This window comes from Filicampus tigris, chromosome 9, assembly GCF_054856515.1.
Source record: "Filicampus tigris isolate MCC_2025a chromosome 9, RoL_Ftig_1.0, whole genome shotgun sequence".
Lineage (NCBI taxonomy): Eukaryota > Metazoa > Chordata > Actinopteri > Syngnathiformes > Syngnathidae > Filicampus > Filicampus tigris.
Window position 1 is genome coordinate 22448375 of NC_141225.1, and position 20029 is coordinate 22468403.

General features: G+C 42.8%; 2 protein-coding genes and 1 non-coding gene across 16 annotated transcripts; 1 reads left to right on the forward strand and 2 right to left on the reverse strand.

Moving 5' to 3' along the window:
• Window positions 1–1342: 1342 nt before the first annotated feature.
• On the forward strand, window positions 1343–16442 carry zmynd8 (zinc finger, MYND-type containing 8). Of its 14 annotated transcripts, none has more exons than XM_086041945.1 (22): window positions 1350–1384; window positions 3160–3248; window positions 7802–7869; window positions 8124–8269; window positions 9143–9364; window positions 9529–9642; window positions 10057–10122; window positions 10323–10415; window positions 10525–10612; window positions 10992–11047; window positions 11152–11229; window positions 11308–11423; window positions 11524–12020; window positions 12687–12821; window positions 12915–13070; window positions 13165–13677; window positions 13757–14236; window positions 14351–14490; window positions 15131–15211; window positions 15299–15377; window positions 15453–15692; window positions 15771–16442. In XM_086041945.1, the coding sequence occupies exons 3-22, from the start codon at window positions 7836–7838 to the stop codon at window positions 15944–15946; spliced, it is 3510 nt and encodes a 1169-aa protein (XP_085898071.1). In that variant the 5' UTR covers window positions 1350–1384; window positions 3160–3248; window positions 7802–7835; the 3' UTR covers window positions 15947–16442. The 14 variants fall into 14 exon arrangements, 13 of the variants coding, with proteins under 13 accessions (XP_085898072.1, XP_085898071.1, XP_085898074.1 ...); XM_086041948.1 differs by having other exon boundaries at window positions 8130–8269; XM_086041936.1 differs by lacking the exon at window positions 1350–1384 and adding an exon at window positions 3642–3832 and having other exon boundaries at window positions 3173–3248.
• On the reverse strand, window positions 3277–3349 carry trnat-ugu (transfer RNA threonine (anticodon UGU)). Its single transcript has one exon. It is a non-coding gene; the product is annotated as a tRNA-Thr (tRNA).
• A 557-nt stretch (window positions 16443–16999) lies between the features above and the next one.
• Window positions 17000–19966, reverse strand: arpc4l (actin related protein 2/3 complex, subunit 4, like). Its single transcript, XM_086041978.1, has 6 exons — window positions 19801–19966; window positions 19205–19323; window positions 18798–18909; window positions 17814–17909; window positions 17516–17686; window positions 17000–17420 (listed from the first exon to the last, which is right to left on the reverse strand). Exons 1-6 carry the CDS (start codon window positions 19801–19803, stop codon window positions 17415–17417), a joined length of 507 nt encoding a protein of 168 aa, XP_085898104.1. The 5' UTR covers window positions 19804–19966; the 3' UTR covers window positions 17000–17414.
• Between the last annotated feature and the right edge of the window lie 63 nt (window positions 19967–20029).

Consider the following 20029-nt stretch of genomic DNA (forward strand, 5'->3'; position numbering starts at 1 on the left):
CTCTCTCTCCCTCTCTCTCCCTCTCTCTCTCTCTCTCTCTCTCTCTCCCTCTCTCTCTCTCTCTCTCTTACGATATAAAATGCGTTTGCATAGTGTGCATATAGCAATGGCTTGGATACTATTTTGTTATTTATTTATCTATCTATATGTCTGTTTGTTTTGCTACTGAGGAAGTAAGTAAAGAGTAAAGATGAAAGCAATTGTAATTCTGGTAATGGATCAGTGAAGTTCAATGCCATACATTTCAACATTTCATGGCAGTCATGTATGGCAATATCTGCTATTCTGACAATGTAGTCCAACATGTTTTGCAAGTAGCAAGTAGTAACCATGTCGACAGTTATTCATGATGTTTTGCCAGGCCCCTTTAAGCAGACATTATTATGTATTGATTATTCCACACACAAGTGGTGCCTATTATCCGAGTTTCCCCCCGATTAATAAATATTGGATCGAACCGTAAAATGCAACAGTCAATAAACAAAACGCCTCTTTTTCCTTGTAACTGTAGGGTTTTATCCTGTTTGTATATACTGAGGCAGAGAGAGAGAGAGAGAGAGAGAGAGAGAGAGAGAGAGAGAGAGAAAGAGAGAGAGCGAGAGAGTCAATTACATTCCTCAGAGAGCCACGGAGGGGCCATGAGGCCCCTGTTTGTGCCCCATCCCCCAGCAAAACATGCAAAACTGACCTTCCCCCTTGGTGAGTGTGAGACACTTAATTCCATCCCCCCTCCTCATTCACTCTGCTACTTTGAAAGGACAGGAGATAACAGTTTGAAAGGACAGGAGATAGCCCTATAATCATTATTGTATTCAGATTGGTTTACCTGCAAACGGCTACACAGTCTGCACAGAACACACAGGTTCAGAAATGCAAGACACATCATATAATGCGATTTTTTTCAGTTTTGCAGTCAACAGCACATATTCAATTGGTTCCAGTCCCATGTTCGAAAATGTGGTCTTCACTTCAAGTTTTGCATTTAATTTTCATTTGTAATAAATAACCAAAAAATACCAGCAGTTATAGGATGTAATTGAAATTGCTACGCCCACGCTGGTATTGTATCGGTTACATTTCTCATGTTTTCTGTCAAGCTGTCCATCTGATTGTGATATGAGTTCCCAAAACATTTAACCTATTACACTTTGAAACACAAGTGTTTGGATAACAATGTACTATTTGTCTTTTAAAGATCCTACATTTGTGTCTAAAATTTGCCATCCAGCGGTATTAAATCTTGTAAATCCATCGGACAGTGGCAAGACGGCGAATAGCTAACGACAGCGACATCTTGAGGCCTGCAGGATTCCTTACAAATTAAATTAGTCACGCACACAAGTCAGTTGTCACAACCTGAACCTGCCTCCGGAGGAACAAAACGGTACGATGGCTAACACGACCACCAAACGGCACAAAATATTCATACATTTCGTAAGCGGACAACTGTCGTTCCTGTTAGGTATCAGGTCAAAACTCTTCTTTTAAAGAACGAAATTACATGAGCAAATGTTGCTCCTAAATATAAGGACGAACTTACATGAGCTAAATTTAAGCGTGTGGCCTAGCTAATTCATTATTTATGTGTAAAATAAATAACAGCTCAATAAGTGTGCTTCCCTTCTGTCGATAGATGTGTATAGTTTTTCTTTTGTTTGGGTTATATTACCTTTTATTATAAAGCATCCTTTAATGAAGTTACCATGCAAAATGGCAAGTGAGGAAAATTAGAAACACTAAATCACAGTCTCTGTGCAACACAGTATTTTGACTGCAACGTTAGTTCCCTATTGAGGTAGCCTATTGAAAGTGTCACTCAAGGCTCATTTATTTTCATTAATATGAATTAATAAAATAATATTTTTAAACCCGTTGTTATATAGTTCAACATAATCTCTTTGGAAACAATTAACTGAGGCCGTGGGAAGTGTCTAGCAAAGGTTAAACAATTGGGCAGATTTAAGTAGCCTTAATAGCAGTAGCTTGCTACTTCAAAATTGTAAGTGTGTGTTAGGAGGCTTTATGTAGGTGAGGTGACTATGGATTGCACTTTTCAAAAATCATACCAGGAGTTTAAAAATAAGTTTGTTTAGTTTGTATAAAGGAAGAATGGTGGAATTGTGATTACAATTACTGCAAGCCTTCAATTAAGCAATACCGTATTTATATTTGCTACAAAAGGTCATTGCCGCCTTTCTTTTTCTGAGAACGGCAGACGTTACATAAATGTGCTTACCTCTGTTTTATGATATTATGAGCATACACTACGTGTGCATTTAAGATAAATCCTAGTAGCCTTTACAAATGAAAACTATAATCTATCTATGCTTTTGATTCATGTTGTTGTTTGAACCTAAAGCGGGAAAGTAATAATTCTGTATTGATTGCTTTGTCATCTCAGTGTTTCGCAACCCAAGGCAAATCTTACAGCGCACCACGAAATTGTCATAAAAATTGCCACAAAAACTTGCTACACATGTTATTAATGGATATTCTACCATGGAGTGCAAGACTATTTAGTCACTCTATAGTTGAACAAAGATACAATCTTCATAGTAAAAAAAATAATTTTCAGACCAATGAAATAAAATGGAATAATTTCTCGCGGCACACTTGAAGACCTCTCATGCCGCGGCACCCAGGTTGGGAATGACTGATTTAAGTTATCACTATCGTGTATTAAGTGACCATCAGCTGAACTCATATTTTTGTAGGCCATATCAATTAGACTTGCCGACATTTTGAAATATATTGATATTCCTTTTGGTTTATGTGCGTGTTCCTTTTTTTCTGTGTTCTATCAGGCACAATTCTACTTATCCATGTATGCGTTTTCTTTATCGCTTGCTTTTTGGGAACGTGTTTCATTTTGAAACATGAAATATCTTGTCTTTGTAGTGTATTCAATTGAATATGGATTGAAAATGATTTGCTAATCAATATATTTTGTTTTTACTTAGGTTTTGCACAACGTCCCACCATCAATTGGTGTTGGTAACTTGGTACAATGTACTGTATGTACAAAATACATTGCGGAAAAACAACCATTCACAGCCACACACATCAATTTGACTTTACGTTTTCAGACGTTGTTCATCAGTTCACGTAAAATCACAAACTTTACCATATTTATATTTTTAATTTATTTTCATAACGCAGTGCAATTGTGCCAGATGCCATGACCGTTTGCATCTCTACGTTGCGTAAGAGCGATTGGACCTTTCGAGCATCCAGTCGCAAAGCACCAGGTAAGCCTCTGCGATTCTTAAAATTTTTAGGCCCCAGCGAGAATTGAACTCGCGACCCCTGGTTTACAAGACCAGTGCTCTAACCACTGAGCTATGAGGCCAGTAACCTGCATAATGTGGCGACGGCACAAAGCTTAAAGGTCACGTTTCCTGGTAGATTGCCTCCTTACATTGTATCCAGCTCAAATACACAAATCACGTCACTAAATCATTGTTTTTTTTTTGTTTTTTTGAATTAAAAGAACATCATTGTTTTCATCGCCGGTGATATCAAATGTGTGGCATATTGATTTGTTCGTTCTGGGGAAGTGACTGGCTTTTCTCTGACGTTTGATTTGGACAGCAAACATTTTTTGAAACCACAACAGCTGAATGGAGATTTCTGCGTTTCAGCCTTATCTTTTAATGGTTCCGCCTCTCTCGGCCAAACAAAAGACAAGCAGCCAGGAAGTGCAGCGGCCAATCGGCAGCCGCCTTACATTTGGCCAGCGTGTCTGTCCAGTCAGCATTTGCTTTTCAACGAGAGCAGGCGAGCACGTAGGACGGCTTGTGGAGACTGAGAGCGTGGCCGTGCTCGGAGCAGGGTGAGCTCAGGCTGACAGGGCTGTCCTCCATGTTGTAATAAGCATTGACATATCACACAGAATTGTTAGACATGCATCCACAGAGGTAAGACAGATTTTCATTCTTTCACCAATATTACTCTGTTGTTAAGGCATCAGCCGTATATGAGCTATGCCCTGAAAATTGGGGGAGGGGAAGCAATATTTTGTCACAACACATGATAGAATTGGAGCTGAAAGGATGAGCACTTCTACCAAAAGACCGCCGCTAGTAGTGTTAGGTCTCCGTACATGACCAATTTGGACCCAACTGATGGGACTATTGGAGCAAAAACAACCGTCCTTCTTTTGTGGGCTGGCACTGGCCTGTGTTGTCAAGGTTGCAGGCCTGTTGAGGTATTCGGCATGGGAGAGACAGCCACCGTTGCAAAGGGGGACACCCCAAAGGAATTAACAGATGGTAAACTGACAGCGCAGCAAGTTTAATTTGGGCCTCAAACTGGCGTGAGAGCAGGACTGCCATGCAGGCACTATCAGCAATTGTATATCAAACAAACCGCTACGAAAAACAATCGCCTAGTACTTTCCTCGGACACAGAAAGTCAAGTCTTAAACGGGCCTAATTCTATACGCCGCTCACCAGTTTGAGGGTAGTGTTGTAAAGTAAGAATTGATCTCCAGACCGAGTATGCCACAGCAGCGCATTTGTCACAGCGTATGAGGGGAATAGCCGAAGCCTAATGGTGTGCACTGCCTCCCGATGTTCTCTGCTTCCGACCGTCAGCCATCTTAGAGAACTTCCCCTTTCCGTCCCTCTGCTCCAAGCACACTGGTTACTTGTATGTAAGCGGGAGGGAAGAAGAAGGGAAGGATCTCCCCTGAATAGGCACTGCAGTGAAATCTCATCTCATCCCTGTTTTCGAAAACCTGTCTGAAGGGCAAACAGGTTTGGCAGAATCTTGTTTCTCTGTATATTTAGGCGGCCGATTTGCTTTCCGCGTGCAAGAGTCTGAGAGATCAGACAGTTTGTGGAGCTCTGTCTGCCAGTGGTTAGATTCTGTTTTAGCCTCGATATTCTTGTATGTTTTTTTGTTTTGTTTTGTTTTTTTCTGACAAAGGTAGAATTATTTGCTTCAGACCTCGCTACAGACACTCTGGCCTGGTTATGAAGACTTGCTTTATGCTTGACCTGAGTTCAAGCTCACTCTCTGTTGACTGAGAGAGTCACTCCATCCACTAGTGTGATTTGTTTTCTGGTATTCCCTTTCATTTCCTGCTGCGATGATGACATTTGCATTGTGCCACTGCATTTGATGTCATCTGTGTGTTATCGGTGGTTGACCAATTCTGCTTAACCTGTCGGGAGTGCTGGATGTGATTTTGTCTGACAGCGCATTCATACTTGCGTGGTGCAGTATTATGTTTTTACTGCAAGGAATGTTAATTATCCCGACAATTAACACTCTAAAAAGAGTTGGGTTAAAAATAACACAATTTGGGGTCAAAAATGGACCGATCCATTAATTGGGTCAATTGGACCCACCTTCTTGCATTGTTTTGTACAAAACAGCCACATTTTTTGGGATTGCTTTGTATAAAACTACACATTTTTGCGTTTGCATTTGCAGAATCAGCCCAAAAAGTTGGGTCAAGTAATGGATCGGTCCATTTTTTTTACCCAAAATTGTGTTATTTTTAACCCAACTGTTTTTAGAGGGTACCTTTCAGGGCAATAGGAATATGGAGATTGTTTCGAAATTTCGACTGTGTTGTGTTCCTTACTCAGGCAAATTCCTGCAAAAGAGAAAATAATGTCTTGAGATGGTTTCAGGTTTTGCCTTCTGAATCAAACCTGTGACTCGTAAGTCCTGTCTTTGTGTCTACTGCATATTAAAACCCGGGGGGGGGGGGGGGGGGGGGGGCATAAAAACCTGCACGTGCTCCTTGTTCACTACATTCAACTGGTGCGGTGTGGACTTGTTTTGTGTGTGGTTGGAGCAGCTGTGAGGGAGAGAGAGAAAGCCTCATCAAAATGGATGCCATATACCTCCGAGAGCACAGAGAGGACAGAAGCTGATGCGCTTGCCGTCGAGCTCATAAGCGCTGCGTTTTACGCGTCCGCGGCCCCTTTTGCCTGTTTTAACGGGGAAAATAGAGATTTGATTCCGAGCAATAGTGGAGAGCAGTCCTCTCTGCATTGCAGCACTGTAGCTGAGGAGATGAAGAAGCAGAAAAGCTTATGTGGTACATTGAGCCTAGCATCCAATCAGGTAGCTCGGAGTGCCGCTCAAACCAATCAGGCGCCTGCAGCCGAGGTTAAAGATTGACAATTGCAGGAGGAAGCAGCGGGGAGAGGAGGCCTTCTGGGATACTTGGAACCATCGTTTCCCTCATTTCACAACGCCCTCTATAATTGAAAACAGTTATCAAATAGGGTGAAGAATCTTGATGTGAGTAAGAATTGGAAGGCATGCTGTTGATTTCCTTCATTGAAGCATGGATGTTATGGTGGTTGTGCAAATGGTGGGATCAGTACGTTACCTGATGTCGAATTCTCTGTTTGATAGTATTTCTGCCATAGAATTGGGTGTCATGTAGTTGTCTTATGCTGTTGTCGGTTGCTGCTGCATTTCTGGACTACGTGCGACGTTGCCGTGATTAATTGCGTAAGACTTTCCAGACAGGGTGGATGAGAAGGCCATAATGTCTTTTCACTGCCCTTATGACTGTCTTTGTGTATGCTCTGTGTTCATGGCCGTCACATCGTTCTCTGATGGAGGAGGAGGGGGAGGATAGGTGAGAGGGGTTGGTGAGCAAGATTTTTTCTTTTTTTTTTTTTTTTTAAAAGCTCTGCTCTTTCGGTAGAGAGCCTGTAAACAACAATAGGAATGACATCATGGTGCCTAGAAACCAGGGTGAAGCATTGGCTGATACTGAGAAATACCTGGCAGGTATTTAGGCACCAAACCGTCATTTGCATTTAAGAAATTATTTTTAGGGCTAATCCGTGATTTTGACTCTTGATCAGTCAATGTGACTTGGTGATTTTAAGACACAATGATCCTGTTTTTGTACTTGTTTGGTGGAATAGACACAAGCACAAAAGATTGCAGTGTTGGATCATGTTATTTATAGGCCTCAGCTCAGCGGAATTTTTTATTTTTTTTTTGGAGTGGTTTGTATTTAGTAACTTTACTTGTGGGCATGCTTCAGTTACTGCCATTTAGCCACTTTTGCACCAATATCGAATCTCTTGGCAGACTCACACTGACATTGTGCGTATGGACACTTGACATGGGTTCACTTGACTAGTTTGAGCCCGCCGATCCATACTGATGCACGTTGCAATTTACCGGCCTCAGCAACAGTGTCAGATGTGGGTCCGGGCCCATCTCGGTTATTCTTATATGAGCAGAGTCAAAGGTGACCAAATAACTAGAACAACTTGAAATAATCCCCAAAATCAAAGCCCGTGTTGCTTTTCTCATGCACGATCGCATAAGCATAAACGGTCACTGTAAATCTTATAATAATGATTTTTTTTTTTTCCATTGAGCACATTAGCTGTCACCCTGGCGTCCAGCTGTCCTGCCTGTCAGCATCGGGTTTAGGCACATCATCTCCATTCGTGGAAACAGAGCAGTACCTCTCGAGAGCCTCAGCGGCTTTATTTTTTTCTACTTTCAAATGCATTAGGCGGGCGCGATTGAACCACCTAGCGGGACGGCTTTTGCCCGCTGACTGTATGCTTGCCATTCTTGGGCTAACTCTCGTAGAAGGCTGCTATGATTGTTTTAAAAAAATAAAATAAATAAATAAATAAATCCTAGGTTTGCCGAACTGTAATCCTTCCCATATCGACATTCGTAGCGTCGGAAGTCTACTGGATACCAACCACTGAACTGCACTAGTGTGTCTAGTTTAAAAACTCTGTGCACTGTGTAATTTCCCCTGTGTGATGTGTACTGTCAACTCCCTTGTCTACACAAGCTCGACAGAGGAGGTAAAGAAGACTGACACTCCAATGGAGAAAATGGAAAGCGCAACGCGATCTAAAGGTGAGAATGAGTCGTACACAATGCAAAACATTTGTATTCGTTTATGTAAAAATTGCATGTTTTATTTGAATAGACTTTATTTGTGTAACTCTGTGTTGTACTCGGTAGTTATAATTGTGGTGAGAAGTTTACACACGCTGTGACATTTTTTGCCATAATGAGTTTATATGATGTAAACGTCTGACCATAACTGCATCTGACCTGAACTAAGGCCATCTCGGAACCTTACTTGATTCATATCCAACTGTCAAAAGACACAGGCTCAACAGAGCGGACGACCCAGAAACGAAAGATGCCAAGTCCCTCGCACTCATCAAATGGTCACTCCTCTGCTGACACCTCCCCCAGCCCAGTGAAAAAGAAGAAGAAACCAGGGGCTGTTAGCAGCAGCAAAGACCAGGTAATAAACAAAATAGTGTCCCTCATGTGGAAAAAATGGGCACTCCATCCCGCCTTCCACAACCATTGAATGTTGTTCAAAGCGGAAGTCAACCCAAATATATATTTTTTCAAGAATATATTCTATGCAGGCCCACTAGTTGAAACACGGCATTCTGACTAATATTGCGTTTGTGGAATATGAGTTTAGCAGAAAAATCCGCTCGGTTTAGTCATCTCAGGGGGCGGCCATTTTGTCACATCTGTCAACTGAAAATGATATCACAGATGCTCAGGGCTCAGATAATGACCAATAATGGCTCAGCGGCAGAAACAGGTGAGCTGTGATTAGCCGTTACCTGAGCCCTGAGCAGTTGTGATGTCATTTTCAGTCGACAGAAGTGACAAAATGGCCGCCTGCTGAGATGGCTAAAAACGGGTGGATTAACTTTTATCCCACAAACGCAGTATTTATCACAATGCCTTGTTTCAACTAGTGGGCCTGCATAGAACATCTTCTTGAAAAAAATATATGTTTGGGTTGACTACCACTCTAAGGTTGACATCTTTGCGATTTGTAGATGGCATGCTAGACTAAATAGTCTTTGAAACGCAGAGGCATGCAGAAATGCTCGGATTTGAATTCAGTGCCATTGTGACATGGCCATTTGCCAAACACAGCCTCATTTCCTCACCTTTGCGTAACTTGTTAGTATATCATAGATATTAGAGTATTCACGACAAAAATCAGACTTCAACATCCATAGATGACAGCTTTTTTTTTTTATCTCTCTCTATAGTTGAACCTTTTGTTGTCATTGTGCATCTCTGCTTGGCTTTGTTCGACCGATTTTGACCTACCCCAACTTTTGTGTTTCTTTTGCCTGCATTCCAGTCAGAACTAAGACATGGTCCCTTTTACTATGTGAAGCAGCCAGCACTCACCACAGACCCTGTTGATGTTGTACCGCAGGACGGCAGGAATGACTTCTACTGCTGGTTGTGCCACCGCGAGGGTCAGGTGCTCTGCTGTGAGCTCTGCCCCAGGGTGTACCACGCCAAGTGCCTCAAACTACCAGACGAGCCTGAGGGCGACTGGTTCTGTCCAGAGTGTGAGGTACTCACCCAGGAATATTCTGAGTGTAAGGGTGTTGGAAACCAGAATTCAAAGACTGATGCTACATTTACTTATGTTTGTTAAATATAATGGACCTCACTTTGGACATCTAGTAACCAGAACTATTTTCCTCTCAATGTTTGTTTTGTTTTTTTTGTTATTAGAAAATAACAGTTGCTGAATGTATAGAGACTCAGAGCAAAGCCATGATGATGCTGACTATAGAGCAGCTGTCTTACCTACTAAAGTTTGCTCTTCAGAAGATGAAACAACCAGGTGTAAGTATGCTGGCGTGGGGATCTCATGCTAACTAAAAGGTTGTCTACTATTGGAGTGACGAGCTGCAATCGCGTGTCAAAATTGATTTGTAATTCTCTCTTAATAATTGTTCATTCTCACTAATTTCCGCCACCTGAGCATATTTTCCTTGGCAAGTCAGCATAGCACGCTTATGGCACCAAATAAAGAGCTTTTACGCTCATCCTAGTCTCATCAGTCCCCTCACCTAAAATCTGCCCTCTGTTGCTCCAGCATGAGACGTTATTAATTTGCATGTGAAAATAATCTCATTGAACTCACCTCACATTCCCCAAAACATGCAACGATACCGGGGCCTGTCATGGCTGGGAACCATGAAAGTAAACATGCAAGCCGGTAGTGAGGATACAGCTGCGCCTCTCACTCTCTTTCAGGATCATCCCCGCTTGTCATCTCGCGCTCCCCACGCAGCTTCCACGCAGAGAAAGACTTTTAATTGGGTAATAATTATACCACTAACAAGTCCCTGTCTTGATTTCTTCCTTGACTGGTTGTGCTCCTTTTGTTTGATACGGCTTTTAGAGTGTTTAGTCCTAGCATGACAGTAGTGCTCATCTGCCACAGCGGGGAAGGATTTGCAGTAAATTGCCGCGAGTTGAATCTCACCTCGACCCTTCTTCTCGTTTGCTCCATTTTAAAGACTGAGCTCTTCCAGAAACCTGTTTCTCTCGATCAGCATCCGGACTATGCCGAATACATATTTCACCCAATGGACCTTTGCACCCTTGAGAAGGTAAAAACGTGTCCATATGAATCGATTTGAGGTATTCACGCGGTTCATGCGTTTTCCGTTGTGGAAGAGCTCGCGTATGAAAAGCGGATGTTTTACCTTTGCTACGCAGAACATCAAAAAGAAAATGTATGGCTGCACAGAGGCCTTCTTGGCAGATGTAAAGTGGATTTTGCATAACTGCATCATATACAACGGAGGTATGTTGTATATTCTAACCTCTGTATTATTTAAAAAAAAAAAAAAAAAAAAATCCTAAATGGATGGGTAGAGATAGACCGATATGTTTTTTTTTTTCCATGGCCGATACCGATTATTAGTAGTCAAGGAGGCCGATAACCGATATATGGAGCTGATATATATTTTCAGCAAAAAGGAAAATATTGGTGTCAAAATAAAAATTACAACTCTTAACTTTGTTTAAATGTATTTAAGCGTATGTATCGGCCTGGACGATAATCGGTCTATCCCTATGGATGGGTATGTCTTGGTAAACTAAAACAGCAATATGAACAATTATCAAGGTCTAACCTGACTGTACTATAAATTGTTTAACAGTGACTTACTTCATATTTGTAGGCAACCACAAACTGACAGCCACAGCTAAAGTTATCGTCAAAATCTGTGAACATGAGGTGAATATGCGGTCTGTGTCTTTTTTTTTTTGTTTTTTTTTTGTAGTGGAAATTAATTTTCAGTGAGTGATTCAGCAAGCGTCATTTTGTATCTCTTTTTGCAGATGAATGAGATTGAAGTCTGCCCTGAGTGTTATCTGTCTGCTTGCCAAAAGAGAGACAACTGGTTCTGTGAACCATGCGTAAGTAGGACTTGACTTTCACCATTTCCCAACAAGAGTAAAAATGCTCAGGTTCAGTATGTTATTGTGTGAATCCAGGGTAACCCTCACCCTCTGGTGTGGGCTAAACTGAAAGGTTTTCCCTTTTGGCCAGCTAAAGCTCTGCGTGACAAAGATGGACAGGTGGACGCTCGCTTCTTCGGTCAGCATGACAGGTGGCAATCGTCTGCGCTTCACATACTTGACTTTGCGTCTGTTGCAAGAGATTTGGTGTCACTAACAGGTCATATGATGACATACGTGTGTACCTTTTAGGGCTTGGGTCCCTTTAAATAATTGTTACCTCATGTCCAAAGAGATTCCCTTCTCTGTGAAGAAGACCAAAAGCATCTTCAACAGCGCCATGCAAGAGATGGAAGTCTACGTGGAGAACATGAGGAAGAAGTTTGGCGTGTTTAACTACGCCCCCTTCAGGACACCTTACACTCACGACAACAGCTTTCAAATGCTGCAGGACCCTTCCGACCCCTCATCCACTCCTTTCAAGCCGGAGAAACAGGAAAAGATCAAGTTGAGCTTTGACATGACTGCATCGCCAAAGATCTCCCTGGCCAGGACAGTGTTGTCTGGAGCCGGCGTCGGAGGGATCATGGCAGGCCGTCGGCTGCCTCTCAGCGAGATGCCTCGCTCCCCCATGAGCACCAACTCTTCTGCACATACGGGTTCGGATGGGGAGGATACGACAGACAGGGCACATGCAAAGGCCGCAAACAGCCAAGGGAGTATCGGAGACGAGTCGGTGGACTCCACAGGTATTGTGGCCTTTATTTCAATTATATGTGGTGATGGGGAAAACGAAGCTTCGAATTTGCTTCATGAACCAGTTGTTGTATTTTTTTTTTTTATTCCTCTAGATGGCACTCTCTGTTCAACATTGGGCTCAGAGCATATGGACTTGCTGTTTCGTGCCATCTAGAGGAGTCAAAAAAATAAAACTACTGGTTCATGAAGCAAATTTGAAGCCTTATTTTCCCATCACTAAATGTAGCAATATCGGCAATTTCGTGATATTAAAATTGCCACGATATATCGTCGTCATCATGTTGCAATATTAATAGCAGCAAATCTGTTTAAAACCCCGAGTTGTTTTCCATTTGGGTAATTCCAGCACCCCCTGGTGGTTGGGTTATTTGTGCAGTTTAATTTAATGCCACCTATGTTTAAGACCCACGCTAATCGGCAGATGAAAGGCAACATAACACATTTGAGTTCCTCAAAACAGAATGTTGTGACGTATGTTTTTTTGTAAATATCGCAAGTTTTTTACATATCGCCAACATCGCAAATAATATCGTGAGGTCCATATCGTGATATCGTATCGTGACATTTGGATATCGTGACATCGTTACTAATTCCATGACATTATACTGGAGACGTTTCATCTCCTTTGGTCTTACTTATTGGTAACCTCTGTGCAGTGTCACCAGCTCATCCTCGACCAAGTCAAGCTGACCATTTATTGGATAGCTCCAAACCGTTACACTCACAAGCCCCTGGCAACACCAAGCAAGAGAAGACACAGCTGACAGGAAGCATTTTGAATCTTAATCTTGGTGAATCAATCGCTCATGCTTTTGTAATGTGTCACAAATAAAGGTAATATGTGCCACTGCTATGAGTCATTTACTGTTGTCGTATGCTTCCAGATCGGAGTAAAGCAGAAATGGACCTAAAGGAACTCAGTGAAACGGTTCTGCAGAAGCTGGGGACCGCCCCTGTTCTCACCTCTCCCAAAAGGCAGATCAAGAGCCGTTTCCAGATGAACCTGGACAAAACCATTGAAAGCTGCAAAGCACAACTCGGTCAGTCAAAGTTTCATCACATTACATCGATATCTTACGCTTATTTTGTAATGTTGCTTTTGTTTCTCGTTTGGGTGCTCCGATCCTTTTGCAGGTATAAATGAGATTTCTTCTGAGGCGTACAAAGGTGTGGATCACAGTGACTCTGAGGACTCTGAGGGTAAAACGGACTCCAGTGACACTGAGTACGCCAGCGATGAAGGACCAAAGGTTGAAGATTCTCAGGAGACTACACCCACTAAGGAACCCCAGAACGAGAGTAGGGACCAAGACCGATCATCTCCGGTCCAAGCGAGCAAAGCCAATATGCTTCCGGTCTCTGAGCCTTCCGCAGTGGAAGTTGGCGCAATGCAAGCGGAGACGCCGGCTCAAGAAAAAGTTCCAGAGAAAGAGAGTCCAGAGAAGACCAAATCCCCGCCACCATTGCCTGTGTCTCGGGAGAAAGGACAGGTGAAAGAAGACATGAAGCAAAATGCGCCTGCGGAGGATTCCGACTCCGAGAGGGAGCTGGTTATCGACCTTGGGGAAGAGCAGGGGAAAAGAGACAAGAGGAGACGCAAAAAAGACAGCGCTAACGCTAAAGAGTCGACTGCTAGTAAAGCTGAAGGTGAGATGTTGGCTTTTACGGCTGCGTGAGTGTGATTTTGCCCGCCATTGTTCAATAACCAGTCCATTTCTTCTTGAAGGTAAATCTCTGACCCCTTCAACATTCCCATCTCAAAACAGCACAACCCCTTCCACACCGTCCAGCGTTGCCTCGCAGTCCCCCATGGCCATTCCCGTCACCATGATCTCCCTGACCGCGCCTTCCGCCGCAAACGTTAGCCTGGCCACCGTCTCCAATGCCCCCGCCACTCCACCCTGTTCGTCCTCCTCGTCAGCCTCCACCACCCCGGGATTGAAGAAACAGCGCCCCCTGCTGCCTCGAGAGACGCCGCCGGTGACGCAGAGCGCCACAGTGTGGAGTCCCGCCGCCAAGCTCCTGAACCCCTCCCAGAAATTGCACATGCGGCAGCAGCCGGTGGCGGCCGCCGCGCAAATTCAAGCGTCGTCGCCCAGACACGGCACCGCCCAGGCGTCTGACACCAGCTCCGCGTCGCTCTCGTCGTCCTCGGCACAGCAGTCTTCACAAAGCACACGCTATCAGACCAGACAGTCAATTAAAGGTAGATTAAGGTTATCCGTTGAATGCCATCCCAGTTTGCTTTTACACAACAAAGCAATGGTCACTGTGAATCTTTGAATAATCTAAATATTTTGTTTTCCGTTGAGCGCATCAGCTGTCACCCTGGTGTCCAGCTGCCCTGCGTCGGCATCAGGTTTGGGCATAACGTCTCCGTCCTCCTCCGCGGAAACAGAGCCGTACATCTCTACAGCCTCAGCGGACGTTGCTGCAGATATCGCCAAGTACACTAACAAAGTACGCGTTTTTCATCAAGGTGGCAAACTCAAGGCCAGATCTGTGACCAATTCCTCCTTTAAAATACGAACAAACCTTTACTGGCTTCTGATTTCAAAACTAGCTATCCATCCATTTGTTGTGTCGAAATAGTAAGGCGATCATACATTTACATGGGTTCACAATCGTAACAGCCCTCTGAGGGACTCCATAACCCGCGACAAAAATGAGTTTGACATGGTGCTTATGATCAAGTAAATTTATTGGGAGACGTGTTCTGGGTAAGAACATTGATTTCACATCAGGGGCGGAGCCAAGGGTGGGCCTGTGACAGACTGTCCACCGAGTGAGATTCATGGAAAAATATATACTTTTACATTTTTTGTAAATTATGATTACATTTTGAATTTGATTTATTGTGGTTTTTTTTCAATTTTATTGAATATTAAGAATGGCATAATTGCGGTTATCGCAGGAAGATCTGAACTTCATATTATTCCGTTTGTCATTTTATTTGAATATACGTTGTGTCGGGAGAGGGCGGTTGTGCTGAGTGAGAAAAATATTCAGGCCCACCCTTGATTTTTTCCAGGCCCACATCATTAGCCACGCCCCTGTTTCCACATTGCACGATAATGTGACTATATTGTTTCTCTTCCAGGTAATGGATGCAATCAAAGGTACAGTGACTGAAATCTACAGTGACCTCTCCAAGAGCACTTCAGGGAATACTATCGCTGAGGTTTTTCTGTTTTGCACAGTCAATGACACGTTCCTTTGCATCTAAGCATTTGCTTGATTTTTGGTTTATTATTATTATTTTTTTTAGATGAAGCGGCTTCGAATTGAAATTGAAAAACTACAGTGGTTACATCAGCAAGAGCTGTCAGAGATGAAGCACAACCTTGGTAACCACCGGCAGATACATGTTCCCCCCCTTCCAGTGTAATGTAACGTATTTTGTGAACATTGATCTAAATCAGAGCTCACGATGGCCGAGATGCGGCAGAGTCTGGAGCAGGAACAAGAGCGCTTGGTGGCAGAGGCGAAGAAACAGACCGAGGTGGAGAAGCAGCAAGCGGTTGATGAAACCAAGAAGAAACAGTGGTGCGCCAACTGCAGAAAAGAGGCCATCTTTTATTGCTGCTGGAACACGAGCTACTGCGATTACCCGTGTCAGCAGGCCCACTGGCCGGAACACATGAAATCCTGCACTCAGTCAGGTAAAAAGTGCTCGCACTCAACTCTCAAGGATCGATCCAAGTGGTTTTTTCTGTTTTCAAACGTTGGTGCGTTTGCAGCCTCGGCTCCACAGCAAGAACCCGAGGCGGAGCCTGCGGCAGACTTGTCCAATAAAGGAGCGGGACAGGCCAACTGTGGACCAAACACTCTCCAGGAAGCACCGCTTTCCGCTTCGTCAGATAAAGACTGTGAAACAGAGACCGGCAGTGACAATGTTGCGGTCAGCTCATCTTAACTGTGTGCAATATACTTTTTTTTTTTTTTTTTTTTTTACCCACTACACTGATTTATGTATACGATATGTTCTATATATGCCCTGTTAAAGTGGCTGTATCCAAAGTATTTTTTATTTATTTGTTGGCTTTACAATGTAGGGCTTCATAATTAATGGCTGCCCGTGTACAGTACAGTGTTCTTTTCCTACGTTTTGAATGTGAAAACAAGACTGACAGAGGGGCCAGTTGAAGAAATGTGCACTACACGCGGTATCCATGCACTCGTTGTGGTCGGTCGTTTTTAACAGCATGCGTCACTCAATCTTCTCTCCAAGACAACTGTTAAAAATTGGCAAGATTGGAAAGGAATAGAAGCGGATGGACCACTTCACCACTTCAGAGTGCTACTGACAAATATGTCAGCAGAGTTCATGTTTAACGATGTTGATTTACATTTGTATTTGTTATGATGCCTGCTGTATAATGTGCTGACGAGAAGACATTTTCGACAAGCTGTTTCTGGGGTTGTTCTTGTTACAAGTAGACTGCAGTCAATCATTCACAAATGTTCATCAAGTCATCCTATCACAAAGGTGTCCGTGAGTACCTTCGGTCTTGGTTTTTGGGGTGCGATTGAAAACTGCAAAAAGGTAAGGCGCGAACTAATTTGACAGAGTCTTGGCTCAGGTGTCATTAAAAGTTATTAACCGTCTTGCTGTAAGTCGCCAAAAGTTGAGCAATTGCAACACACAAGAGTGCAAAGCAGAACTACAGTCAAGTTCATCTTTTTGCCGTCGGCTAATAACGGCATAAAGTCTGCTTGCTACGGCTCTCTGATGATCAAAAAGTTTGAGCGCCAGGAGCATTACCATGCTAGCGTTAAGTGGATGTAGATCCTGAGAGGAAACTTAGAGATTCCCCATTAGCGACGACAGGGTCAAATATCGGCCTGTGCCTGTTGACGAAGTCACATTGCAAAGATGGCCTGCCTACATTTGTGCTGCTCAACAACAACAGCAACCTCAAGTCAGAAAAACAAGTTCCATTACAAACACAAACGACAAGCAAAAAAGTAGAAACATTGGCACTTTATTTTATACATTTTGGTGACTAATTTTGACTTTGTGTAGCCGTGGACAACAACAGGGCAGGTGGACTGACATACGTTGAATACTAACCGCAAACTACCTAATTGCATTTGAACACGCCCATAGTCTCTGTAGTCAAGGACACCAGCGTGTTTAATACTTTAAGGACCCGCCTTTGTTTGTTTGTTTGGCCGTTTGTTCTAAGTGGTAGAAAACTGAAACTGCTAAGTATTTCCGTATATACAGTCACTGATATCCAATGAGTACAGAGATGAGAAATAAGCAAAAGTCAACAGGGGTCACCAACGGGTGGGCGATGTTCCTCTCTCAGCGGCTCACTGATTGTTTACACCCAAAGTTCTCTTTCGACTGGCCGTTAGACGGTGGGAGGCTGCGGTCATCAGAACTGGGGAAAAGAAGGAACATTTGGTTCATGGCACTAAATCTGAACACCAAGTGAAACATCCTATACGTGAAAAATGCGTTATTCTCGTCGCTCACATTCTTTAGGAACTCCTCTGCGACGATACGGGCCCTGGCATTAACGGACAGCTTCATCTCGCTAATCTCCTTGTCGATCTCCTCCATGAAATGGATGACAAAGTCCACCAGCTTGTGTTTGTACATCTGCTCCGTGTGGAAGTTGGTGATTAAGAAGCTTATATCGTAGCCCTGAAAGAAAACGTTTGAATGTGTCACTCACAACATCACGCATGGGAAATTATTTTGACATGATTGCTCTTATCTTGTTAACTATCATCATACAATGCAAGTGGGCCACCCTCAACGTGTTTCTAACCTCTACTGGCTTCCTCCTCAGAATGAAGAAGTTCTCTGCCCTCATCATCATAAAGCGCATGAACTTGTGGCAAAGGATCTTCTCGATCTCGTCAGCCTGAGATGGCAGACATGGCACAATTGTTTTTACAATGTACATTATGCAGAAAAACAATGGAATTATTTTTACAACAACCTCCAAAAGTCAAACACAATGCATTATTCTTTTCTACTTACATTGTACATCTCTAAATACCGCTTTTTTATTTTTTGGGAATACATGTTAAAAAAATTTTTTAAAAAAGGCACAAAAAGTAAAAATTTCACAGTCAAAAATAATCATTTGGGGCCTTATGAGATTTGCTTAAGTAATGAAGTTACCAACATGGGGTTAAGGAGTATTTGCGTTTGGCACAATCAGGATTTTGGAGCCGATCATCGAGTTTAAAAAAATGATAACCGATCGCCGATCCAAAAAGATGGACCAATCTATGCAATCTATTTAAACAACTTGTTTATTTCCTATAAAGTTGACCCCCAATATTCGCGGGGGGAGTGGGACAAAATTTGCATGGAACTCCCCCCGAAAAAACACATTTATTTTAAAATATTAATCTGACTGCGAATGTTGAGAAACCTTCGATTATAAATGATGGCAGCACAGAACGTCCCTGGAATGAATGAGATTGTGTTTGCTATAATTATGACAATACAACCCATCGCCGATTTTGCATGAAAATAAAGAATATCCATTTCTGATCCGTGTAAAGTCTAGCATCCGCTGCATTCGCCACATGCACACATCCGCTACACTACTATGAATGCTTTTTCTTCATCTTTCTGAAACTCTTTATCCTTTATGAATTTCGACCAAAGAATAGCACAAACATTTTTAAATAATCTGGGAACAGTTTAAAATTTTAAAATACGAATAAAACGAGTATGTCTCCTTAAAGCTCACTGAAATCTAGAGGTTCCACTGGACTGCTTTGAAGAAACTGATTACCTGTTTGACAGCAATGCTGACCCTGACAGAGTTGATAGATCCCTCGATTAGAACCTTCTCCTTGTCATTGCGGCTGATCACAACAGGCTGAAGTAGCAGCTCTTTACTGCTCCTATAAACCACACACACACACAAAAAAAAAACAATCATCGTCTGACATTTGACGCTGGCATTAACTAAAATACAAAAGCAGATATTAATTAGAAGCCTCAAGTGATCCCAAATGAAAATGCATCCAATTCCTGGACTTCTCATTCATACAATAACGCTTGCAAAGGGTAGTTTTGAGTTTCACACCTTGCATGTACCTCCAACATTTTTCCGCGCTCGAAGATTGCCTCGTGCAAGTTTGCACAGGTTCAAACTTGTATGGAAGTAGCAATCTTCTGCAAAACAGAGTGACATACCGGACTTCCACCTCGGGCTTGTTGTGACGCTCCACCACCTGAGAGGAGAAGTTCTCCAGGCACAGGGCCGCCTGCAGGGTGGCCTTCACAGCATTCAAGTAGGGACGCAGAGTCGCTGTCTATGGACAATTTGGACAAAGTCAGTGTCTGCGTGTTTCGTACAAAAATGGAATGAAAGCCATAACATTTCAAGGGAGAGGTGTCTGATTTCAAAAGCAAGGCGAGGGTAAAAGACATTATTGAGGATCAACCTAATAATAACCATTCGGATTCAAATAGTGATTTTATAGGAATGTCAATGCTTTGATGTAAGGGGAACGTGATGCTTTCAGATGGATGTTGACCCTCATCATTATTTCGCCTCCCCTCCTGATAAGTATAAACATAGTATTAACGAGGGAAAGCTATTGAGGGGAAAAAATGATTCTACAAGGGAAAAATACTATCTATGACAACCCATTTTATTTTACACGAAAATCTCCCGTTTGGCACGAACACGAAAGTAGCATGGTTAACTATTGCTGTAGCCTGCTGCTGTTAAATAATGCTCGACTATAAATTAACAAAGTAAAGAAACACTTGAAGAAGAGACTTACCATTTTTGCGCTGTAAAAGACGGAAGTTCCTAAACCACGCCTGGGACTCAGCTTCCGTAAACCCTACATACTCCAGAAACAAAAATGGTGCGCTTGTTTTGTGTCATTTTTATAGTCGCAAGTGATTACCCTGCTACGCGGTATGCATTTCTACGACTAGCCTCTTTACTCCGCCCGTTTTGAGTAAACGAATAACTAAAACGAACGTGTCTTTAACGACGAGTCCATT

Excerpts from the sequence above, each read along its gene's own strand:
- zmynd8 (XM_086041936.1), top strand. The coding sequence starts at position 3,654 with ATGGTTCCGCCTCTCTCGGCCAAACAAAAGACAAGCAGCCAGGAAGTG. Across the intron at positions 9,365-9,528 it reads GGTTCTGTCCAGAGTGTGAG|AAAATAACAGTTGCTGAATG; the intron begins GTACTCACCCAG and ends TTTTGTTATTAG. Across the intron at positions 11,048-11,151 it reads TCAAAATCTGTGAACATGAG|ATGAATGAGATTGAAGTCTG; the intron begins GTGAATATGCGG and ends CTCTTTTTGCAG.
- arpc4l (XM_086041978.1), bottom strand. Across the intron at positions 17,910-18,797 it reads TCAGCATTGCTGTCAAACAG|GCTGACGAGATCGAGAAGAT; the intron begins GTAATCAGTTTC and ends CTGCCATCTCAG. Across the intron at positions 17,687-17,813 it reads TGAGGAGGAAGCCAGTAGAG|GGCTACGATATAAGCTTCTT; the intron begins GTTAGAAACACG and ends GTTTTCTTTCAG.